The sequence below is a fragment of the Idiotropiscis lumnitzeri genome, chromosome 3 (genome assembly GCF_059441095.1).
Source record: "Idiotropiscis lumnitzeri isolate Australia: NSW breed Sydney's pygmy pipehorse chromosome 3, RoL_Ilum_1.0, whole genome shotgun sequence".
In the NCBI taxonomy this organism is placed as follows: Eukaryota; Metazoa; Chordata; class Actinopteri; order Syngnathiformes; family Syngnathidae; genus Idiotropiscis; species Idiotropiscis lumnitzeri.
The window spans coordinates 5850551-5877299 of record NC_142393.1 but is presented as its reverse complement, the minus strand read 5'-3'; the positions used below and the strand labels follow the sequence as shown (position 1 = coordinate 5877299).

At 40.4% G+C, this 26749-nt stretch overlaps 1 protein-coding gene across 5 annotated transcripts in view; it reads left to right on the top strand.

Annotated features, from left to right (window-relative positions):
• Positions 1–26749, top strand: part of LOC148339594 (IQ motif and SEC7 domain-containing protein 1-like) — a 54499-nt gene that overhangs the window by 9645 nt on the left and 18105 nt on the right. Inside the window, exon 1 of one of the 5 annotated variants that reach the window (XM_088291658.1) lies at positions 9871–15396. The exons of 3 other annotated variants lie outside the window; for them this stretch is intronic. In XM_088291658.1, the coding sequence (XP_088147784.1) occupies positions 15317–15396 (80 nt within the window). In that variant the 5' untranslated portion in view covers positions 9871–15316. Of the gene's footprint in view, positions 1–9870; positions 15397–22125; positions 22379–26749 lie in introns of those variants that run through there. One more of the 5 variants, XM_088291659.1, reaches the window with a different exon arrangement.

Sequence of the window (26749 nt, the reverse complement as noted above, 5' to 3'; positions counted from 1 at the left end):
CAGGCTTCTCCCAGGCGGCTGAAATGCGGCCGTGACTCATTCAGATGACTTCTTTGTCATCCTCCTCTGCGGCTCGAACGAAGAAAGCTCGTTGGCCCTTGTGTTTGCCGTCCTTTTTAATTAATTAATTAATTTTTTTAATTTTCAATTTTGGGCATTTTTTCATCATGTTTCGTGTGTTTGCTTTATTTTTTTACATGCAGCTCTCCTAAACCATGCATAATTTAAAAATGATGCTCTACACGTTTACACGTAGATTACTCCGACCTGCTGTGCTAAAAATAGAAACAGCGAACATACTTGCTGTAAGCTTTGCCTTTTCTTTGCGAACGCTGGTACTCTAGTGAGTGTAAATATTTTGATGACTTTACACAGCCCAAGGTTTAAAGTGGACTTTGACAATTTGCAGCAATAGAGAAGTACAAATGGAGACGTTCGACACGCAGGCGAGTGTACCGTAAATTGCGTTTGATTGGAGATTTGGTTCCCTCCAAACTTCAACATGAAGACTGGATTGCTGACCCGACTTGATGACTTATATCAATCTCCTTTTGTAGGAACAATAAAAACGTCTGTGCACAGCAGTGAAACAGAAATAGTCAAAATGAATGTGTCCCAATGCATTGTGGGTAATTTGAAGAGCTCGAAGCACTCTATAGCTCAACTCGGTTTTCAAATCGGATGCTTACAACAAACACATCCTACCTTTGTCCGAATGACAGAGTTGACAGCGGAGCTGGCTTGTCCCCCACCTGTCCGTTGGGAAATTGCGCATGAGAGACTAATGACTGTATGCAATGTAATTTCCGGAGTAGGCACTCACACCGCACAAAAGGTTATACCTCACAACAAGCAGCAGTTTGGCAGATCGAAAAGAGGCTTCAAGCTGTTTCCTGGATTGCCTTTGCCAGTTGAGGTTTACTCAAAATAAAAAGAAAACAAGAGAATCACACATTGTGTGCGGAAAACATTTTGTCCCAGGGATGGAACGGTCCGGCTGGAAAGGTAAAAACACGCAAGCGATATGTGCGGCCATGTGAAGAGGCAATTGAGAGCCAGAATAAGCATATTAAATTGTGTTGAATTTGAGCAAAGGGATGAAGTGCAATAAATCCCGCCAGTGAGCAAGGACATAAGCGCTTTAAAAGGACGAAGATGGACGAGGATGCAGGATGATTATTTTAGGAATAAGGACGGTGGGACGATGACGGAAGCACGGACCGGCAAAATAAAAGGTGCCCATCGGTGCTTAATCCTCGACAAAGAATGAATAATATTTGTGTGGCTTGTGTCGCGCATCAAGTTTTAATAATAATAATAAATAATAATAATAATAATTATTATTATTATTATTAATAATAATTATTATTATATTTATTATGATTGTTATAATAATAACAATTATTATTATTATGCCGGGTCAGTGATGCGTCTTTTGTTCGACCGACAACTTTTGCTGCCTCACTGGGCAGCCAAGTCTTTGAGGTGGCTTGCTGCTTTCTTCTACTAGCGTAAACTGAGGCCTGAGTAGGGAAAACAAGCGATTACCTGCAAAGACGCGGGGACACAAGTTATTGTATGCAGATACTAAAAATTTGTCGTAAAATGCCCATTTAAGCCAACAATTCCACAAGTGTTAAGCCTTGGTGGAGGTCTGCCGTATCTCTTTCTGTGCTTTTTTTTTTTTTTGCAGTTTCCTTCCAAATACAACACAAGCACGCATCTCCACATACTCCACCTCCACATACACGCACACAGTGTGTCTTCTATTAGCCCGCATTCAAATGAGACACAAAGGCGGCTGGTGCTGATGGGAGGGGGTTGTCATGGAAACAGTTCAGGAGGCTCATGCAGAACAGCGTGAGCGTGAACATGGCCGCCAGCCTTCGAGCTAGCTCTTCTTCTTGGCAAGTGAGCGTCACTGTGCCTTCTGTGGGAAGCTTGCTTAGTGGCTATCTGTGGTACTGCAAGCGGTTCGTTAACACGCACACACACGGACATAACCTTGTGGTGGAGGTGTCTATTGGCAGGCAGGTCTATTTATAGATGGAATTTTCTTAGTCAGTGGTTCTCCAAGTCAGGGTGTCAGCAAGCCTTAAATTGGGGGCATGTAAAAAAAATTAAAAAAAAAAAAATCAACGCATCACTTTAGGTGGGTATCAGCAAATAACTGGGGAAAGGTTCCACAAAAAAAAAAAAAAAAAATGGATGAAACTTTTATTAGTGAATTGCGAATATGACATGTGGGGGATTACAGTATTAAGTTTCAGTCACCAACAAATCTTTTCAGAATGGATTATAATATCGATTCGTCCAATTACAAGTTTCAAGGGATGCATTTTTGTTTCAAACAATTTTTGGGATGGACACAATCGAGTTGGTCAACTTTGTTTCCAGCCCTATTTCAGGCGAATTAAGAGTATAATTTCCGGACAGATGATGACTTCTCGCAGTAAGTGTTGCCATAGTTACATTGAGAGGTAACTTCAGTTACTTTATTGATTACTTGATTGAAAAAAAAATAACCAAGTTAAATTGCTGTAGCCAACACTTTATCGGAAGTGCATTTTTAACAGTAATTAACATTTTTTTTCCCCAAAATGAAATGAAGACAGCGTTTTCGACTCATCGTTTTTATATGTAAAAAAAAAAAAATGTCCTTTTGGATTCCACTGAACATAATGGTCTGTTTGTTTTTATTAATAATAATAATAATAATAAGTCTTGATAGACTTTGCTAAATATGAATATATTTTTGCGTACATATTTTATGTACATAATATGAAGTCTTTTTTTATCAAATATGCTTAACTGTTAATACAGCGATGGAAAAAGTTAACATTTAGAATGAAAATTGCTTATAAATGTAAAAAAAAAAAAAAAATCCGGGACCTCCGGCATGAGTTGCAGCTCTGCTAGGGCCCTATTTTGGTATATTGGCGTCTAAGCAATTGCCGTAAAAACGTACTTGACTTCATTTTTGCGCCGGCGCACAAAACTCTTGGCTCATCTGACAATTTGATAACAGAAAGTAGTCTGCGCTCGACGTAACGAAACACTTTATTTCGACAAACCTCTGACAAAGTTCGCAGTTTTAAGTGATCAATTCTACAACATTCCCAGGAAATCACAATGTCCCATCACGGGTGAGCTATTTGTAAATCAGCACATCACATCAGTGATCCCTGCTCACGAATAATATTATTCAAGAAAAAGTCAAAAGTAGTCTTGTAAATTATTTGTTTACTGTTCGTAAACAGAGGTCAGTTAAAAAAAACTATGCGAGTACTGAGTGTTGAGTAACTTGTTTTTGTTTTTATTTTTCAATGTTAACCAAAACAGAAACGTCAATATGACAAAAATATTATGTGGCGCAAGATCACTGCATGAGTCTCTTCCCACAAGTCGCGAGTGGCGTCGTTGACGATTTTGTCTGAAACTCTTTTTTTTTTTTTGTGTTGTCGTTGTTTGCTTTTTGTGCGACTCTGTAGGCGTGAGCACAGTCAAACAGCAGCAGTGAGAGTCGGCTATAATGCACACGCAGGCCTAGTTACCGTGACAACATGTTTCTTGATTTTCCACGGTTGCCCGTGACAACACGACTGGCCTCCTTTCTGGAAGTGCAGTACTCCTGACTCTTTGAGTTGTCAATCAGTCTAACAGTGATCATCTCGGCCAGCCATAGTTTTTTTTTTTTTAATGATAATCTAAAACCTATATATATATATATATATATATATATATATATATATATATATATATATATATATATATATATATATAACACATCTGTCTCTATTCGTAACCAACATGAAGCATGTCAATCTTTGACCAGCTGTTGGTTCACTTTACGTGGCCTATCTTGTCTTTGGGGGTTTTAAAGTGACAGAGGAAGCTCGATGTTCTCGTTTTTGTGTCTCCCATGTTTGGGTTTCAAACCTCGCATATTGCCATCACGCTTCTTGTTCCTGATATGATTAAAAACATAATCTTTGAATCCACATTTACAATTCTCCAGAGTTCTCTTCATGAGGTGTCCACTGCTCTCTGCTTAATGCACAGGTGTCAAACTCAAGGCCCGGGGACCAGATCTGGCCCGCGACCTCATTTTATGTGGCTCGCGCAGGGCAAATCATGTGTGTCAACTTCCTGTTTGTAGCACATTTTCTTCACCTTTAACAATATTGAGATATGAGATATTGCCATTTATTTGTTACCAATCCTCCCCTTTAAAAATAAATTGAAGAAATGTTGAACAAAACAATTATTTACTGGCTTCTGATTTCACAACTGGCTTTCCAAGAATTTTTTGTGAGTATGTGATAACATGAGGTGATGATACATCTATATGAGTTAACTGCCCGTCAAAAATTAGTTTGACACCCCTGGATTAATGCCATACTGGTGGGAAGTCAGCTTGGTGTCCACTACACAAAACAAATTTCCAATTGCAAACAAATGGCAACCTCTGTAGAAACGGCCCAATGTAACAAGTCAAGTTTCGCCTTCATAAAAACCAAGCCAAAGTCAAGTGGAGTCTTCCCTAAGTTTTACCCAAGCGAGTCCCAAGCCCAAAAATTGACAACTTAAATCCTCCACTTTGAGTAAACGATCGACTGTATGTATGTATGTGCATCATCCTCCCTCTCACTGTACACGTACCTCTGTGATGCTAACGGCTAACTAGTACTAACAGACTTGATTGTGTGCTAACCATGAGCTGTCTGCTTGTTCTCAACCATGTTGTGCTCCTGATCGCTAACATAAATCACACACAGCTAACGGTCAAGGCCGTGCGCCGATGGCTACGCTTCTGCTATTGATTGTGCGCTAAGCTAATGTTGACGTAGGTGTGCTTTATGCTTTTAACATGACTAATGATTGCAATATAGGTGTGCTAAGCTCTGACCGTGCTAATGGTGTTTGTTTGTGTGCCTTTGTGTCGTCGTTGTTGTCGTCTACCTTTCTGTGTGTGTTCCTCTCTTGACTTTATTTTCCCTTCTTTTCTCTCCTCTGGCTCGCTCTCTCTTCCTTTCTCACTTCCTGTCTCTCTAGCGCCCCCGCCTCTTCTTGTCGTCCGTCCAGCATCACCACTCCTTCCTCCTCCGCCTCCTCCTCCTCCTCTCTCTACTCGTCCAGCCTCCCTCCTAACAGCCACGCCTCCTACCATCAGTACTGCTGCCCCGCACGCCTCCGCCTGCCCAAGCCACCCTGCGCCCTGCCCCCCGCCAACAAGCACCACGAGCAGGCAAGGTAAGGGCCACAGTCACCCGCCCTCCTCCAAATCCTCCCTCCCTTCGACAACCGCCGCCTCATCCCTCAAGGTGGCGCCCCTCCCCTTCCCGGTGCAGACCAAATAATCTGACAGTCCTCGTCATAGAGCATTTTACTCACCAAGGGGAGGGTCAAAAATGGCCTGCTCCATTCTTTACTATGGCCCATTAAGCAGTTACGTTATTAGATTCATGTCATGACTAAAGTCTGTACTTAATTTACCTCTATTTATTGTCAATAATTTAAATAACTTGTTTAAAATAATTTAATTGCAGTGTAGTTAAAGCCGTGTCATTGCTAAATTAAAATGGGTGTATTTTTATTTATTTTTTATTCATTTGGCTAGTAAAAAAAGAAAAATAATAATAACTGATTTTGATTTAAAATTGAAAAATGGAATTACGCAGGCATCTTCCTATTTGAGTCAGGAGAAAAAAATAAATAGTGGTCAGTGTCATTATTTGTATTCTTCACACATTTTGCTAACCAAAACAGCAGCACCTACATTGAGACTTTGCCATTAAGCTAATCTGGGAGCCACAAGCGCATGCTAAAAAGGCAAAAAGTGAAATTCCAGCTTGAGGTCACTTACTGACTGAAAGTTGATGACGCAATTAGATGGACTCTCGTGCTAAGTTTAGCTTCAGCATTTAGCATTCTGTTGGCTGACAGGATGGCCGAGTGGTCTAAGGCGCCGCGTTCAGGACCCAGTCTCCCCAGGAGGCCTGGGTTCGAATCTCGAATTTCCCCATTGTGGGACTAATAAAGGCATTATTATTATTATTATTATTATATTGAACTCTCTCCAAATTTCCCCATAATAGATAAGGGTGGTTCTCAGAAAATATGTTCCAGGAGTGTGACATGACAAACCCAAAATGGGCTTGTTCAAAACCAGGTAAAAGCAACATACGTGTTCAATCGAACCTTCCTGCAGTGGGCTACGAATAAAAAAAGATCGTTCACTCAGCCCTTTGTTCGGAAGAGATTGTTGAGTGTGGTTTTACTCCGCTGTTTCTTAATGGAGCGCTTGGTACCTGAGCACCAAGCACTGGAGTCGGAAAATATTTGGGAATTAATCATTTTTACACTTGAACGGCTTGACTATCTTCATACAAAAAATGGTCGTCAGGTTACATAGAGTGACATTAGGACTTTGCAAAATATGAAAAAATTACAAAAATATGAAATGCCTGCAGCTGACCTGCACACCTTTTCAATCAAGATCATAAATATGACAAGAAAATAATGCGTGCAAAGTGCAACAAGAGTGAAATAATTTATCGATCTATTTTAATGGTCGTGTTTCCAACAAAACTGGACCTCACACTCTATTCATACTTTTACTCTGTAAAATTTTTTCACCACTGAAAATCCATTCATGTACAAACGACAGCACCAATCTCTTTATTTTAGCGCTCGCAGTATCTTCGCAATATCGTAAGCGGAAATCGACTGATTGATTTGTAATTGGAAAAAAATATTGACTCAGGTAATGGGTCAGTGTTTGAACATTCGCTTGGAGGATACTTTTTGAGAACCATGCATAAATAAATCAACTTCATAATATGATATGAACATGAAATGACACATTATTCTTTTAAGATTATGACGCCCCCCCCCCACAAATGCCCCCATGAACTCGCCTCTGACCCACACTTGACATCCTTGTCTTCCTTCATGTGTCCTCACTGACATTTCCTTTTCTTTCCCTCTTCCCTCTTGCTTGCTTTATTTCATACTCTCTCTTTTGATTTTTTTGTCTTACTTTCCCTTTCTGTCTATTTTTATCTTTTCTGTTTCTTTCGCTTCCTTTTTGACTTCCTTTTTTCCCTTTCATTTCTCTCTGTTTTTTTTCTTTTCCCTCTTACGTTTATCTTTGTTTATTTTTCCAATTTTTTTTTTCTCTCATACTTTTTCTCTTTTGTTTTTTATATAATTTTTCTCCACTTCATCCTTTTCTTTCATTTTTTTTATCTGTCTTACTTTCTTCCTTCTTTTTCCTCCTCATCTTTCCTTTCATTGCTTTTTCTTTCCTTTTCATTTTTCCCCCCTTTGCCTCGTACTTTCACCTTTTCATTATTTCCTGCCTTGCTCTCTCTTTCATTTTTGTTTGCTTTTTTATTATTTTTATTTGGGGTTTTTGCTCTTTCATGTTCCTTTTGTTTTATTTTTCAATTTGATTTTTTTGTTCTGTATTGGTCTGTCTTTTCTCTCCTTTTGTTCCATTTTATTTATTTTTCTGTTTCTTTTTTCCATTTACCATGTTTTTCTTTCCCTCTACTTTTTCTCTTGGTTCTTTCCATTCTCTCTTTCTTTTTGTTACATCTTCCTGTTTTCTCTTGCAATTTGTTTCGTTCTTAATTTCCTTTCTGCCCATCTGTTTGTCTCCTTTTCTTCCTTTCTCTTTTTGGTCGTCTTTCACTCCTTTTCTTCTTTTTTTCCTCTTTCTCTTTTATTCTTTTCTTTCTTTCCCGCTTCTCTCCTGTCATCTGTCTTTCTGTTTGTCTGCCCGTCTGTTCGTCTCTCAGAGAGGAGGAAGATGATGACATCGCCCATCAATTCTGTTGCCCCGCCTCCGAGTGCAGTAGCCCCTCCTCTAGGTAACCAGGGGCAACCATCAGCCCTCAACGCCAACCCCCGTACAACTCCTGACCCCCTTCTCCTCCCCTCGCCCAACTTAATTGATGGAGGATGGCGATAAGTCCATCACAAATTCAAAATATAGAAGCGATGTAAGCGGGAAAGTGGAGCTTCCCCAGTGGAGAAGACAACAACTCGGCTGATCGGCTTCTTATTTTCTCGTCAAAGCCATGAGCAGTTTTCTCGTCGAAGAACATCATATTCCAGACGGGATGCTTTCTCAGCGGTGTTGCGGTGTCTGTTCCGCCGGCATTCTGCTACGAGCTAACAGCAAGCTAGGAGGAAGCTAACGGCACCGAACGTCACACGCTAGTGCTAGCCGCTCCAAACTGTGGAGGACAAAGGACAAAGAGCTGCTACTAGCGTGTTTGCTGGCCGGACGTAAGCGAACAAGTACTGCTTGCTCGGCTCAAATGCGGCAAAGGTTCCGCTTCAAGCTGCTTCCTTAGCCAACAACGACATCAACATCAACGACTTGTCTGACTACTTCTCGTTTGGAGCCAAATGTGTGTACGTGAATTTTGATTTGATCATGAATAAGTGGTCTTGTGATCCCCGATAAGAATCCAGAAGGAACATTTTGTTGGTCCAAACAATCGCTGAACGACTCCCTTCCTCCACGCTCATTCTCAACATACATTGAGGCAGTTTCGTGTTTAAGTTTTTTTGGTGCAAGTTTACCTTTTATTTACAACCAGTAGTCTGAATGGTATAAATGAACAAAGGGTTCAAACCATCTTGTCTACAAGCCGAAGTTATGCTAGTGATCGCAGCACACAGGGGAGTTTGTGACACCAGAAGGCAATACTACGCAATATGGCAACCACTGGATGAAAATTGATTAATTAATCTACTGAATTATAATTTGTATATCTGACAATAAATTTGTACTTTTTTGAATATAGTTTAATTTTTTTTTTTTTAATCAAAATCATGTTGCTTGGACAATGTCTGTATCTTAGCTTAGCATCGCATGATTGACTTGAAACATGGAGTGAAAGTGAACCAACAGCGCCACCGCTGGTTGCCAACAGGTAACACACTCCATTTGACATAATCAAAATCTGACAACAATAATCTCCCATATCGATCAATTCTTAGCAAGCCACACATTGAATACAGTGTGGAGGCGTGCAGTTGCGTGCTGCTGTGTTCACCGCAAAAGTGGCCTCAGGTCGGGAACGACCAATACTGGACTGGATCTGGCACGTGTAGAAGGTGTTGAGTTGTGGCTTGCTTGGACCACTAAAATGGATCATGTATGCTTGAAAAAAACTCACTGGGAGTTTCAAAAGGTACAAAGTGTATTTCCTCAAACGGTGGTCGTTTCTCAAATCGACCACCCCGTAATTCATCAGCCATTCAAGACAAATAAACACCTCCCTCAAATCGATGCTTCTTGCTCCCATTTAGGAACCCCAAAAAGAATATGAAGTAAGCATTTCTCATTGTTGTCGTTAACTGCAACTCTTTTGCTAACCAAAACAACAGCACCTAGCGAGGCATTTAAACAAACCTTTTGATGAATGAAAATGTGCAAACAAAAATCAAGTTTAAAGGAGACATATTGTGCATTGTTGTTTACAATTTAAAACACTTGCCAGATGTTTCAATGACATGTCTGTGACAGGTTTTCGTCAAAATAACCCAAGCATCAAGAATTATAGACATTTTTTACTAGATATTTCTTGTCATGGTGAAATGAGCTTCTGTTAGTGACATAATCATAACTGTCAAGTATCCCTCTTAAATCCAGCATTTCACAACCAAGCCACGGAATTACACTATTACCTCACCAACACCCACGTAGACAATTGACCTATTACTAATTTACTTGGCACCCTATCACTGCGATTGGTATCCCAAAAACATGATGCTTAAAACTTTTCTAGATAAAAACTGGTGAGGCAAAAAAATGGGTGACAATGTTAGAAATGTATTTTAGTGATATTTGGCATGTTGCTGATTATTGGCATCAGCCTTTTTTTTTTTTAACTTTCAAGGCCAATAGATTAAAAGCTGGTTCATTTGGCTCGCTGCAGCACACTCTCTCTCTCTCTCTCTCTCTCTCTCTCTCTCTCTCTCTCTCTCTCTCTCTCTCTTTCTCTATCTATCTCTCTCTATCTCTCTGCTGTGCTGGTGGCCTTGCCTGCAGAAGCAGATTTGCCAGCCCACAGCACCATCAGATTGGTTCCTTGTAGCAGCCAATCAGCAGAAAGCAGCCTCTTTGTTTTCATTTAACTAGAAAACATGCAGCTGAGCCTGAAATTTTATCCCTTTTTAAAAACAAATGAATATCGGCTTCAAATATCGGTTATCGGCCTCCATGACTTCTAATAATCTGTATCGATATCGGCCCTGAAAAAAAGAATATCGGTCGATCACTAATGTATTTATTATTATTATAAATAAGAGCGCCCCCTGGAAAGACCATTTTCACTGATCAACACGAAATTGGGCACACTTGTCTATCATAACAGAATGCACAAATAAGTCTCAAGAACCCAGGAAGCAGCCATTTTGCAAAATGCAAGTTTGAGTTGTACTTGTAGGAGTTGATGAGTGAGAAAAATGAGAGAAGGAAGAGTAAAACAGAACACTCAGCCCCCATAGCTTCGGTGTAGCGCCATCCCTGGATGTGTAACATGATACGCGATATGTGATATAGGATAACAACCATAACATAAATGGGAGAAATAAATAAATACGACAGAGGACTTAGATTGCTTCGTTTGTTGAAATGCTAATTCCAAAGCAGAAATTGTATGCTTGCAATTGAAGAAATTATAATTAGTAGAAGTAGTTATGGTTGTAATATTAATAATGTTACATCAAAAGGAAAATCGTAATACTTAGCTTAGCTTAGCCTAGTTTCGCCTTTTCTGCATTTAAAGACAAGTTGGCCACCAAATGGCTCCTCAGACCACAAACGGGCAATGTTTTTCAATCTGGCCCACTGACCATTTATCAGACTTCCTGTAATATTTATTGCATTACTGTAGTCATATTTTTCTTCTACAATTGGTTTATTAAAATGCACTTATTGAATTATTTCATATAGGTTAGTTGTGTTATTGTAAATATTTTTTTAAAACATAGCTAAAAAAGCAAATGTACATAAACACTTAACATTTTTTATTTCTTTTAATATTGGTTCATTAGTATTAGATTAGTTTGAAGTTGAATGTAAAACAAAGTATTTATTTCAAATAAATAATAATAATTACCGTATATACAAGCATATGTATGTGCATATATATATATGTATATACAGTACGTGTATATATGTATATAAATGTATATATGTATAAATCTTTGCCGACCCCTGATTTTAAAAAATACTTGCGGTTGCATATGTGTGTGTTCATGAGCATCATCTGGCTGCCATTCAAAGTGTAAATGCTACGATGCCAAGACAATAACATATCAGCAACAACAAATTCTTACTTAAAGAAGTTGGATTGTTCAATTTTTCCACAATTTGTGAAAAGCGTTCCCAGATGATTTGATAAAAGATCAATGACATTAGTTTGACTAGTATTAGGAATAAAATCTCAGTAAATATCCACTAAGCATCCGCTTGCAATGACTCTTTTTGGGGGCGTTTCTGCCTCATGCAAATGAGCCATTGCTCACATCTCCCCCCCCCCTTCCTTCTACTGTCAAAAATGTGACATTTCTACTCTTATTGCACTATAGCCAAATGGAGACATGCTGCAACTAGCACAATAATGTTGGTGTTTACTCTTGTAGGGAAAACTATTCTAATATTAGATATTTTAAATTAAATGATGTCGCATAAACATTGCCATGAAAAAGACAATCAGGGTGATGACTGAATAAAAATAAAATAATTGTTGCATTATCAATATGATCGTTCCTATTATTATAAAGCAAGTACAATTGTGTAGTAAAGTAGTCCAACAAGGAATCTTTCTATTAGCATTACCTGGCTAGTAGTTAGCCCATAAATTAGCATCCTATAAACTCCCGCTGCATATTTTCCATGAAACTTTTCGGAAAATTTGCACTCCTTGCTAATATAGCGAAACATTTATTGTGTGGTTTCTCTTCAGATGCGCGTTGCCAAAAAAGCCCGCGACAGTTTCAGAGAGATAATGCTCTGTTAGCAAGTGAGCTGAAGCCAAACGCAACAAAACTTGCTCCAACTGCTGACTGCAATAATGACTTTTAGCTTTGTTGTCATGCTAACGTTGTCGCTAGCTCACCAAAAGAGACCCTTGTTGTTTGGGGCCAGCAAAAGTTGACAGGTGCTAACACACGCTAGCGAGGTAGCTAGCTTGACAATGATAGTAAAAATAAAACACTCAAGGATCATCATTATTGATCATTGATTGATCATGATATCGCACTCACAGCCTCACCGATTGGTTGCCAATACATTTATTGATATGTATGCTAACATGCTCTCTTTTAATGCACATCAAGCAAACTTTTAGCATATTTGGAAAGTCTGACTGATTGTCACAGTCTATTGAATATAGTTGTGAGAAAGCGCAGAAAATTGTGGTGATATCCCGCCTCGCTAGGTTCTGTGTGAAAGGTACCCCCGCATAGAATTGGGTGTAAAAGGCAAAATATCCCACTTCCTATATTTTTTTTTTATCTGAGGCAGAACAAGAACACGTTTGAAAGGGAGTAGCAGAAAGCGGTGACATGGTCATGGACATCGATGTATGTGATTGTAGAAAGCAGTGTCTCCATATGAGGTGAAATGTCACATCGTCCATTACGGCTCAGATGTACCAGATTTTTGAGCCATCAGAACTATTGTGTCACATGGTGTGATGTGGCACCTGTAAAGCTGAAGTTGACAATTTAATGAGGAAACGCAGATGTCAGTTTTGGTGACAGTCAAATTCGCACAGCGAGGAAAGTAGATGCTAACTTCCTTAGCATTATGCTCGCTTATGTGGTGAGAGAGGAACAAGATGGCACTAACTCATTCAGGATAAAGTGAGATTTTTTTTAAATGACCATTAAAGCGCCCCCCGCCCCCCCCCCCCCCCCAAAAAAAAAAAAAACTTGAAGTCTTAATTTTTACTGTTTATTATGATCATTGTGATTATTACTATTATTTCACATTTTCTGTACCGGCTACTGCGGCAAACACGCAAACATACACACGCACACACAAACAGTCATATTATTTATTTATTTTTTCTGATTCTGTGTGTCCTGATCATATGTAAATAGTTGTTTTGTTTATTTTTTTTTTTTGTGAATGATTTGAAGCGAACGTGACCTTGGATGCTATAATACAGTATATTCTATTCTTTTAAAAGCAGTTCACAAGAACTATGATGCAATGAAAACATGCAGAATGTCAGTGAACATCGAGTCTGATGAGGCGCAAGAGAATAATGAGGAGGGTGATGGTGGAGGCTCAGATTAAAGTTATGAAGAAATTATTGTTGATTTTAGTCTTGAATCACTTGTTCTCACAATCCTTAGCGTGTTCCCGTGGAAATGTAAACACTCACACACGCGCAGGTCCCCGCAACACCACACAAACTCAACCCATAAACAATTGGGAATAGAAAGACAATCGAGCAGGAAATATAAGGACGGTCTGAAATTGAAAGTAGCGCCAGAAACAGGAACTCCTGCCTGAAACAGGAAGTCGCACCTGGAACAGGAAGTACCGCCTTTATCCAATCTCATTCTAAATAAATCGACTGGAAGGAGGCGCGGCGGTAGATAATTGGATTAAAGTCTTAGCGAGTTTGGTGACTGACAGAAGGGAGAGGAAGAGGGGCGGTCTGCAGAAAGAACCGAGGCACACGTTCACGTCAGCAACCACCTCAACGCAAGAACATGTCCACCATGAGCAGGACGGACAGATAGAAGTGCCACCTGATCAAGAAGTAGCACCTGGATTAGGATATACCACCTGAAACAGAAGATTTTGCCAGAAACAGGACGTACCATGGAGAATAAAGCAATACCAGGAAGAAAAAGTACCAAGAGCCAGACGAAGCAACTGGATTTGAACACTTACAACAGGAATCTGTAAAAAACGTAACAGAGAGTACCACCTGCATTTAAAAGTAACGCCAGGATGTTGAAGTACCACTTTGACTCGGAGGTGCAAATTGGAACAGGAAGTATACCAGCCAGATTTTACAACCTAGAGCTGGAAGAACCACCAGAATTAGGAGGTATCACCTGGAACAGGACATACAACAAAACGCAAGAAGCAGCACCTGGACTTGAAAGGATAATTTTGAACAAGAAGTGCCACCAGGACTAGGGAATACTTCTTCCAACATAATCTACCACCTGGATTAGGAATGCTGGAACATGAAATGCCTTCTGGGTTGGGAAGCACCACCTGGAATACGAAGTACCGCCTGGATTAGGAAGTAACATTTGGAACTGAAAGTATCACATGGATTGGGGAACCGGGAACAGGCAGGACCACTAAATCCCTATTTTTCAAATAGTGGCCGTCCCTCAGCCTCAAGTCACAGTTTGTTGCAAATAACTCTGATGTTAACCAAAACAGCAGCACTTAAGTGAGGCATGTTAGCAGTCGATCAAATGGATGAAAGTATGCTCGTAAAATGATTGGGAGATGATTCTGATGACCAAAATGAAACAAAAAAATTCGGGCAAAAAATACTCACAAGAGTAAGATTTCTAAAAATAAACCTGACTTTAAAAAAAAATAATAATAATAACTCTTGTAATATTGTGACTATTCTATTTTTCATTAAAGACTATTTCATAAAGACGTTGCTTTTTTCCCACCTCAGAAAAATGACAGCTGTATTTTTGTAAAGTCAACTTTTCTAAAATGAATTTGCCTTATGCCAACGTTACATTTTTTCTTAGAAATATACAATTTAATTTCCCCATGGGTAAGTCAGTTGCGAACCAAAACAGCACTACTGAGCAACACATAAAAGTAAGATGAATCTGATGGAAAAATATATATATTGCTTTTCTAAATGAGCAATTAATTTTTGTAATATTGTCACGAAACAATTCTACTGATTTTATTTTGAAAAATTACAACAACTTAATTCTTGCGCTATGATTTTGAATGAATTTTTACTTGAAGAAAAACTGTTTTTTTTCTGCCGATTTCACAAAACGTGTTTGTGAGCAAGCCCTTCTCAATGTTGCCCGACAGTGGTATCAAAGTGGAGCTCATTTACATATTCCCGCCCCCAAACTGAGTTTCTTGGCTTTTGTGGAGAATGCGTCTTCCAATAGCCTCTGACATGTGACTGCGCCACAACGTTGTGACATTCTATCGGGTGTGCCTCTGATGAACATTTCCCCACATCTGCAATTTCTTTGAAGGACTTTTACTGACGTTCATGAACGCGCAATCTAGACTGACCCAAAAGTCCGAGCAGGGATTCCTGGGATGTTTTGCATTTCAGGAGTCTGTGAGCTTTGCCCTTCATTTTGTCTACGCTCTACTGGATCTTGGTCCCCCTTACACAGGTAGGAGACCTCGTCACTGTGGTGGGGGAGCGGAAGTTTCTACCAGCTAACTTTGTGTAAGGGGCAGCGTCCCTTGAGATACGTGTTTAATTCGTTCCATTACCATGTTTCTACATCAAATAATCGTTCCCCATTGAAATGAATGGAAATGCAATTAATCTGTTCCAGCCCCCCCCTAAAAAGACCACAAATTTGTATTTTTTCCATACGAGAAATTACACTTAACAATATTATTCTCTATAAAAACACACATAAAGTAAAACCTCGATTTAACAACCCTAGAACAAATTGACACTCGATTCAATGGACAGAAAATACTATTCAGTCAACTCAAAATGCTCGTTTGTGCAGTTGCTGTCAAAGTCTTTAAGTTCTATAATTGGCCGTAATGGGCTACAGCAGCACTAAAAAGTGCTGTGGTGCAATCAACAGAAAGAGACTGGTACACATTTCCGTGAGGGGAGATTTCTGATTCATAAAATGCTCCAACAATGAATCCATTTTGTATGTACTATTACTAGCAGCAACAACCCCAAGGGAAACAAAAACTCTTTCACATGGTAACTATGGTAATGCAACAGCCACCAAATAAAATATAAACTGCATAAATGATATGAGCAATTTAATAATTAAGATATAACAATAAACCTGACGCCAGATTCGTTACCACACCCCATTATATTAGCAGCGTTTGCCAGAAATGTGGCAACAAAAAGCAACATTGAACAAATATAAAATGCAGCAAAATATATAACCCACCATAACGCTAAATCAAGAGCCACTCGCAGCATATCGTGTGTGGTCTGTTTTTTTTTAATTAATTTTGCTCGCTTATGCATTTAATATAAGCATTACGCGACCGAGACAATTAGCATCTTGACATGTATCAAGAGTCCATCATTTTTTATTTATTTATTTTTTTTTGTGAAGCCATTATCTATGGAATTCAATCGTAACAAAGAAGGAAGTGCGCTAATATTACAACTTGCGGGATGAGCTCCATGCCATTACATTTGTCACCTAATGTATTGTTCTTCGTGGTTCTTCTTCTGTGGGCTCAATTAGCAGTTAGCAAGCCAGCTTAATGGTGCTTTACTGCCACCAACTGATACTGTCCTTCCACTACAAGGAAACTTATAGAAATTGACGGGGGCTATCGTTGTGAAGTACAGTGCCGCCATCTAGCGGTGGGGGTCTCAAGCACACTGATATCTCAAATTGTGCTCATAGCTCAAGGAAAGAAAAATCAAGTGCTGGCTCTCGAAATCAAGGCAGTCATATCTCAAAGCACCACAATGTACTGGTTAGCATTTGCCTGTCATTGTCAAAGCACATAAAAAGCAATGCCTTAGTTGCCAGTCAATCACGGTGACAAGAACCCTTGGAGAATTTAATGGTCAGTAAAGCTAAGCTAACATGTTTAGAGAGTGTGGAAGGAAACTGTCGCTGGAACACAGAATAAATTGACTGTGAGGCAAACGTGCTAACCACCATAGCAATTTGCTGCCTAGCTCATGAAAACACAAGCTACCAAACTGTGTGGTTCGTGTGTGTGAGTGTTCTTGTCTTTCTATATTTGTGTGGCGCCACTCTTGACATTCACGGGTATTGAGGGGACATTTAAGGACATTTTGACCGTTCTCCAGAAAAACGACACGATTATCCATGCATCCATCTATTATCCAGGCCGCTTATCCTCAGCTCCGTGCATTTGACTCTGTGTGTGTGCGCGTGCGTGTGTGATTACGCACAGCGGAGAGTGAAAAATTGAAAATCAGACACGTGGATGCCTGTCAGGAACGTAACCATGCGTCTCCAGGGTGTGTGCGTGAATGTGCGTGTGTGCATGTTCTAGAAGGGAGACTCGGGCTCTAGGGAGGGCGTGTCGGAGGACATGAAGGGAGCAAGGAAGGAAAGGAGGAGGACGCGTCAAACTGGAAGGAAGAGGAAGTGAGTGAGGAGGGAGAGCATACGAGTCGGGGGTGTGGCCGAGTGAGAGACAAAGCGAGAGAGGAGAGAGAGAAGGGCAAAGGGAGAAAGGGAGAGGAGGAGACACAAATACAGGTGTGTGTGCATGTGTGTGTGAGAGAGATTGGAAGGTCTCTTCATTGTCTACACAGAGGTAAGACACTGCTAAGCATCTCTCTGTGTGTGTCTGTGTGCGTGTGCATGTGTGTGTTTTTCCCCCCTGCTGGGTCTGACATTGCGCCAATGTGTGAGTGTGTGTGTGTGCAGGTCAGGTCAGAGTGTGTATGTACTGCATGCTTGAGTGCCTGTGCAGCTTGACCGTGTATAAGTTAGTGTGTACTTACAAATATGCATGTGTGAGCACGTATATCAGCGTGTGGTTCTTCATGTGAATGTGTGATTCATATTTGTGTTTGTAAATGTATTGTGTGAGTGTGAGCGTATATGTCGGCGTCTACTAGACATCGTGGTCTCAATTGTGTATGGTTGTGTGTTATATGGGAGGAGCTAGTAAACCCAAGATGTCAAAATTGTATTTATTATAAATGTGCATCACCTCTTTATCAGATGTTGGTTATTTAAATCTGTGAAGTATTTACAGTTTTCTTAAAACAAAAAAAAAATTCTCTTTTCACTCACAGGGATGCAAATTTGCAACAATGTGGCGTAGATCAGCCCTTTCTGACCACTTTTTCTTTCTTTTTTCCTTTCTTTTTGACAAGCTACAAATGGTTCATATCTGCTTAGCCAGCCAATGTCCCGCCGGCAGTTCAAGTTGTTCTCTTATATTGACATCATACACTGTGGCCATCAACATCAATTAATTAATTGTCCATCAATTAATTATGCCGCCATTGATTAAACTTGTACAATACAGCGTTAGCGACTGGTGGCTAGCGGTTAGTTTTTTTCCGGGTGGTTTCTTGACTATTGTGAGTATGCTCGCATTGAAAGTAAATCTGCGCACTTGCGTTTGATTCTAGCAGCCTGTTGCAGTTCCTTCTGAACCAGCTTAACTTGAATGTGATTCATAAGCTACGATAGTATTTTGACATTGATGAATAATTCTGTTTAATTCTCATTTCACAAACGTGATATTAATTTGAGTACCGTGTTTTAACTAGCGCTGGTAGGTCCGAAGTATTCTTGCCCCCCACCCAAAAAATGTTTCCGTTTATCTCCGCTTTCACAAATGTCAACTACTAACTTTTCTACTGTCGATAACAGATGTTGAATTGTAACTTTGATGTAGGTACATTTGTGGTATAGTGTTAGCACAGCTAATTTTTTATTAGGGTTTTATTATTTTGTTCGTAGATTAAGCTACTTCTGCTGAATGCTAACTTTTCTGCTAATACTAGCGGCTATTGAAACTTTGCTTCTGATGTTGAATGACTTTTAGCTTTGCTGCTGCCACTCACAGATGTTGTAGGCTACGTTTATTACTGTTGCTAACAGATGCCAAACGCTATCGTTGCTGCTGTTGCAACCGATCATCATGATGTTTAATTAGCGCCGCTCAGTTTTTATTTGTATTTCATGATTTTATGTGCTAATTGTGCTGAAGCATGTTCTCCGCCGCTTGCCCTGCTAACAGATGTCAATCCTAACTCGCTGCGAAATAAAATTTAGCTGTGCTTCTCCTGCGTTTAGCTTCGTGTCGCTGTGAAGAAGGATAAAATAAGGCTGCCGATGTGAAGCGACGCGTAAAGACACTCAAGTGCACCGCGCTCAATAATTCATGCAGCACACGGCTGACATGTATTTTCTATTTTTAGCATGTTAGCATAACTGAACATCAGTAATATTGTTACAGATTTGTTTCTTATTGCCGTGCTATGACTAACTTCCTCTTCCGAGCACGTAGCACTATGGCTTAGGAAACGACGCTGAGCTTAATGCTGGCAAACACCATGGATGGGAGGGGACGGGCTAACAAATAGCAGTGTTAAGGCACTATAACCTCTCAGCATGAAATATTTGAACACAACTGGTAGAGCAACACATGTAGACCGATGATATAAAGAATAATCATGCAAATATATTCTTTATCCTCAGTAAAAAAGGAATAATATAGCTGCACTTTAAGGCATCACTTAAAGTAGCGGTGCAACTCTTGTTCTCAATTCACTCACACACAAAGGCACAAACACACACAGAGACACGTATAAAGTACATTTAAATAAACCTGCTCTCAACTCAACACACATGCAGACAAACATATATAAACACAGAGAGAGAGAGAGAAAGCGAGAGACAGAGAGAGAGGGAGAGAGAGAGAGAGAGACTGGCACAAAACACACACGCCCCACATTCGCACAGACAAAAAACACACAAAAATACATTAACACACCCATGCAGACACTGCACAGAGATGCACACAAAAATACACAAACTCAGACACTAAGATACAAATTAATACAGACACAAACACACACATAGACACACACTCCCCAGAGTGACACACAAACCTGCACAAACACGCACGTTGAAAGACACACGCGCTCACATTTACAGACAAACTCAAACACATACAACTAAACACACACACACACACACCCCTACACACACACACACACAGACACCCACCCATCATTCCCCCTCATCCTGTCACTCTTGTTCAGGGTCACTTGAGGCATCAAGAGTCTGAAGATGCTGACTTGAGTTGCGTTCAAGAGTATTTTTTTTCTCTTTCTTTGCCTTCCTTTCCTCTCTCATTTCCTTTCCTTCTCACTTCCTTCCTCTCACTCCTCCTCTGCCATGTGTTGTTCTTTTCTGTCACATCTCTCCCTCCCGCGTTCCCCACTTGACCGTCACCAGCACACACCTCTCCTCTTTTCTTCACTCCAATCTATTACTCAGAATCCCCAAAATGCACTTCAGCTATTCGACGAAAATTGAGAGAGAGGCGAAAAGAGCGAGCAGGTGACAGAGAGAAAAGGTGAGAGAGAGAGAGAGAGACGGGGAGAGATAGAGGAGGTGACAGAGAAGGAGAGAGGGAGAGAGGGCGGGAAGGAGGGATGTTGCTTGGCGACGGTTGCTGTGCAACGTGCTGGGGAGGGACAGAAGGGAGGAGACTTGGTCGCAGGAGTCAAGTGAAGGGTTGCCATGGCGATACAGGCTTCCTGCTGTCAGGCTATGTGCGTGTGCGTGCGTGTGCGCGCGTGTGCATCTGCGTACGTGTGCGTGCGTGTGTGTGTGTGTGTCTGTTAGGTTTTTCTCGAGTTGAGGGGAGATGACAAAAAACAAAGGTCGTTTTTGGAATTTGAGATAATTCACATTTGTTTTTAAAAGAAAGGCAAGCTTGTGAAACATTGTAAAAGACAAAAGTCATATGTTTTTAATTAAAAAAACATTTTCATATTGCCTCAGTAAATATCTATTTTTTTTAATTCTATTTAAGGAATGAAACCATTTGTTCATTATGATTATTTCATTGCCGCTCTTTCTGAGGTGTGCATGTTGGCCACTAGAGGTCAGTATAATCCTGTCATGTAGACACAAACAAAGCTGAATTTTACAACTCCTGAAAATGACTTGGGAAATTCGGTTATATTCATTTTATGCAGAAAATTTTAAAAAATCTAAGCCTGTGACCACTGTTATAGTTGTTATATTGTCTGTCTACAGGTGTTGCTGCACTTTTTGTGCTCAAATATAATACACTGACACACACACACACGCACACACATGAATAATATCACATGACCCCCTGAACAGTTTTTCATTTCTAGAAAAAAGTTTAAAATATCGTAAGAATCATTCCACTTCACACTTATGGCTTCTTTACAAAAAAAAAATCAACTTTGATATCTTTATGTTTGAAGCTTGAAATGTCGCAAAAGTTCAAAAAGTTCAGGGGTGCGGATGCAAGTTCTTTCGCAAGCCACTGTAAATAATTGATGCTATTCATTAGCCTGGATATAGCAGTTCTCATTGTTTGTTAGCATTAAAGTAATATGACTTTTAAAGTAAAAGTTATGTATTTACTAATTCCCTTTATTTTACTGTATATTTAGTTGGGCAGTAAACTTCAACTCGAAGAGGGAGTAAACAACTTGAAGGCTCTGTTATGAAGAATTGTTCACTATCTATCAAACTGCTCACTGTTGAGACGTGAGCTCAGTTCACTGCCCTCTTTTGCTCGGTAGAAAAAAGCAAAAATATAAAATAAAATAGGCTGCAAAAATGCGTAAGCCAGGTCAGTCGTAGCTCAAGGCGCCACTGTCGCTGAATTCAAAAATCGAACCCAGCCGATAATAGATGAAAAAGCAAGGAGCTGCCAATGTGGAATAAAAATATTTGGACTGCATGGCAAATATCTCTAATCTCGTTGCACACTTGAGTACAATGACAATAAAGAGATTTCTGATTCTGATATGTCTGAATGTACTGTTCAAGCGTACTAGTTTGCTAAATGCTACACCATTTTCCCATAATGCCACAGAGTATATTGACTTGCGCATGTGTAAGTTAAAAGTAATAATAATAATAAAAATTAAAAAATTAAGTCAGTAAACATTATTTGTAATTTTAGGGATTTATGTCTGCACTGTATGATTTGCATCCGCATGGCATTATGGGAAAATGCTACATTTGTAGCATTTTTGCTACAATTGTAGCATTTATTAGCCTACAAGAGCGTTGTGACGTATTTGACAGTACGTTCAGAAACAAGTTCTCGCAAGTACGTTCGAACGTATTACCAGTCAAAATATTTGTCCTCCGCATTAGCAACACCATGCTTCCGTACTATATACCATATAGAAAGAACATGTCATTCATGAAGAAAAATAAGAGGAGGAGGAGGAGGAGGACGTAGAGGAGAGGAAGGTGCGCATCTCCCGCCCCCTCTGCTTCCCTCCGCCCCTCCCTCCTCCTCTCGTGGGTTGGCGCGCTCCCGCTCGGCGTTGCATTGGCGTGGATGAGCTACGCACATGCACACAACAATGTGGTGCATCAACTGCGCGTCCGACAAAACGCCCGCCATTCCGCACAACAAGCTCCTCTACTGGTAAGACCACCACCAACACCGCCGTGAGCGCGCACGGGGTTATGCTGTCACGACAATCAGTGCGTGTGAGCGTGGTGCGCGCGCGATCGAGGGCTGACTGCGCGTTTTCAGCTCCGCGATGGCGCACTGAGATGTGCGTGCGTGCGTGTCACACTTGACCGCTTATGAACCTGACGTTTGGCGCGCGTGCACAGCACATGGTGCGTTTGCGTGATTTACCTGTCTAACTGCCTCTCTCTCTCTCTCTCCCCCTCTCTCTCTGTCCCTCTCTCTCTCCATCTTTGGATGCCTCTATGCCTTCATTCTGGCCTGTGAACTCGTAGCTGCTGTTTGGGTCAGCCTTTGCTTGGTTATATTTTCATATTTTCAATTTTAATATCACCCAAAATACATGCATTGACTAGAATAGTTTTGAATGTTGTGTATGTTGAAGTCTTGAAATTGTATTAGGTTGTTTACAAAAACACGTCGAGTACAAGACCAAGTATAAAACTGTCTATGATTTTGATAAAAACACAAAAGTTAGTTTCATTGGAAGTCTAAATTGTCTTGATATTCAGGTATATCAAAGACTAAAATTGTTTTGAATTTCGTATGCACTTTAAGACAACTGCTGCTGTTTGCAAAGTGCTGTTCTGGGAGCAAAAAAATAAGTGATACAACAACAATCGAGAAAACAGTGAGTAATTATATTATACCGCCAACTTTGCATTAATTCTACAAATATTATTTTATATAATGGGCTCCACCACCCTACCGTGACCCTGTACAGTGTACACGATAAGCGGTGTTGAAGATGACACACACATAATTTCATTATATTTATCAATTTTTATTTTAAAAAATTATCAAGATGCAACATCTATAGTTGTTTTTTTTTTTGTTTGATTTAAAGGTCTAAAATTCAAAAATTTCTACTATTGCATTGTGCTTCAGCTTCTCCTGCTGTGTCGCATGCTAATTAGTTACTCCTCGTCCTCTTTTAGTGAAAATTATATTTCATTGTCAGAATCCAGCGCCATGGAGATGACGATAAGCGATTTAGAGGAGTGTTTCTGCACGTGAAAGGACGGTGTTTAAACTCGGCCCTCAACGGCCGGTGACCTGCCCGTTTTCCATCTCACCTTTCTGCACGCACAGAGCAGGACAGGCAGGACAGAGGCGCTTGAGGACCGGAACCTTGGTCGTTTTAGTGGAGCTGAAGGAGCAGTGTGGACGGGTGGCTGTTTATGTGGATGTACCGTTTGTTTAGACAAATCGGAGGTGGTTTAAAAAAAAAAAAAAAGTGCTGTGCTTTAAGTCACTTGCCGACATTGTCTTTAAAAAGTATTGTTGCGATTGGTCCAAATTGTTACCGTAGACCAAATTTATATTGTCTACCTGCATACAGCATACACCTATCGTCGCGACTTAATCCTTGCATCTTAGACCCAGCATTTTCTGCACAATGCTATCGCTTTTACTTCCTTTTCTTCAAATTAACCTTCTTAAGTTTGTTATTAAGCACCGTAAATTGTCAAAAAGTTGACACAATGAAAGAGTTCACGTTTAGTTTGATCACAAATGACGAGGACGCAAAAGGTGATGCTGGAATCTTACTTAAAAAGCAATAGTTCACTCTTTGGTGCTCGCGAAATGGAAGTTTGAAGTTGTACTCGACCAGTTTGGTGGTTTGGGTTTTCATGTTTGGACTTGAGGTGTTTAAAGTTAGGAGCAGGTAACATTGGATATTGTTCGCCTGCTGCAATCTGTGCTGAGTTCATTGAGTTGCTGGAATGAAACGTGTGTGCCACAGCGTTTGAAGCGAGTCCATGTGCCGAAGAGCCGGCCGGTCTCACATCACCGAGAAGCGTTAACATGCGATCCCTGCGGATCTGTTTTGATGATGAGCAGGGCAGGGGGAAATTAGAGAAAAGGTGGAGGACAGCGATGGTGGGCGTTCATGAAGACGCGCTGAGTCACGCCGCCTGTTTGGGAAGCGCCGCTGAAGCCATTGAGTCAGCAGCGAGCTTGTTGCTTAGCAACCGCCATGTGGATTCCAACCCCGATCCCAGCTGGCGTTTTTGGGATGGACTCGAGTCGGGGTGGCATGGATACTACAAATAGGCATGATTAGTCGATTACAAATATAGTGTTTGTGTGAGGTTGGGCATGGGGGTGGGGGGGGGACCCGAATGCAAGGAAGCGAGTCAGGTGTTCCGTTTGGGATCATTTCATTGTAAGAAAACAGAAAGGCGAACAAGGTACTGTGATAATCCAAAATAACACAAAATCAAAGTAAACAAAAATTCTGATAAATAACGGACTTCTGCAACAAGGCATGGCATGGACAAAGGACAGATGGCAATGAAGTGAAAGAAAGCAGGTGACTAAATACGGCCAAATTGACGAGACGAGGAACACCTGGACAAGACACAAGCTGATTGGCTCACACTAACGAAACAAACAAGAATAAAAGAATAAAACATGAAACTAAACTCTTATTCAAAATCAAACTCAAGCTAGAATGAATATGACAGTTTGAATCGTTCCTAATCTATTGTTGTGAAATTGCAAACCGTCTCGAATGTTTCTGAAGGTTCCGAGATGCGAATTTTGGATGTAATGTTTATGAACAGGTTTGTCAACGACACGAAAATTATCTTTCATCTTTACTCAGCTCAACTTGATTTGTTGAGCGCTTGAAAAACAACCACAATTGCATACAAAGTGTGGAACGTAAAGTAAAAATCTGAATGACAAAAAATAAATAAATTAATTAAATAAAGAGCATTAAGACAATAAATGAATATTATCCTTCAAGCTCCATTTGTCTAATTTCACAAAGTATTTGCACGCTACTCAGTAGTAGAAGTATTTAGTAGTGTGTGTGCGCGTGCTCTTGTGTGCCATGCACGTGTGTGTGTACGTGTGTGTCTGTGTGCGAATAGGTAAATGACATCATTGCTTCTACTTCTAAATTTAGATAATGGCTGTCAGCTTTTCTTTCTTTTGTGACACACTTTGTAGTAGAATTAAGGTGACAAACACTTTTATCACTCACAAGCTGCTTTTATCGGTTGAATGTTTAAAGCTCCTCTACTTTTGCATTCCATTGATGCACAGCGGAGAGAACCAATGTTGCCATTTACTGGCCACAGTTACTTTTTTTTTTTTTTTTACTTCGCTTACTTAAAAATAATCCTGGATTCTCATTTTTAAAAATCTATTTATTTGTTGTGGATATGATATAATGTGAGGTTTTCATATATTTATACATGGGTTCACAGTTATAACGGCCCTTTCTGAGACAGGCTCAAACTGCCAGGGAAACTATGAACAGGCAAGAAAATTCATTTTCAGAATTCCCCATCTTATAAAAAAAAAAAACAACCCAAAAATGCACAGCCAGTAAATATGAGTGACATGTCCTTGACGATGACTAATTCGCTTCATCTCAGTTTGACTGACAGCTCGGCTTGAATGTTTTGCAGTTTTGCATCAGCGTGACACTTAAATCCTCCGCCGCAACGTCTCAACCCAGCCCGAGACCTCCGCAAGTCGCTTAAAAGCGCCGCTTAGCACCTCCTTCAATCATGTCCTCATTTTTTCACCTTTGTAATCGTTTCAGCTTCAATGCACCTCCAGACGGACGACTGTGGAACGTCCATAACGCCTGTTAAGGCACACGGACACCATCGTATCCCTTTCGTTACTACAAATAGGTTTTGCAGAATGCCTATTTAGTCACCTTAGCGCAATTATGCCCATTTAGTCAGGCAAAACAATCACAACCATCATGCCGACTTTAATGTGGTGGTACCCTTTTGCCCATTTAGTCAAGCTGGTACCCTCATCATATCTAATTAGTGATGTTGGAAACCACAAACCTTGACATGAGTACACCAATGCCCATTTAGTCACTTTCGTACCATCTTGTCATCCCGGTAGAAACATACACATTTGTTGGTTCAATAATGCCCATTTAGTAAGATCATGGCTATCTCGCCGCGGCCATTTGGTCAAGTTGATACCACCATGCCTTTTTAGTCATGTCGGTACTGTCTCTTTGACACTGTCCGTTCAGTTCAGGACGCTTTCCGTCCACGCTGCCTGGAATGATGCGGCAAAATGCTAACGATGCTTCGCTACACTATCAGAGAATGCGCATGCACGGGCGTGTGTGTGTGTGTGTGTGGGGGTGTGCACAGAGGATTGTGGGTGGATGATGGAGGATTGTTACGTCAGATCCCAGATACACGATGACCAGTTTTACTGCAGCGTGGGGAGATCTCTGTGCATGTGTGTGTGTGTGTGTGTTTTACATTCTGCAGTATTTTGTGGGCTTTTAACACCCCCACAAACCAGAAGTTGCCCATTGTGTGTGTGTGT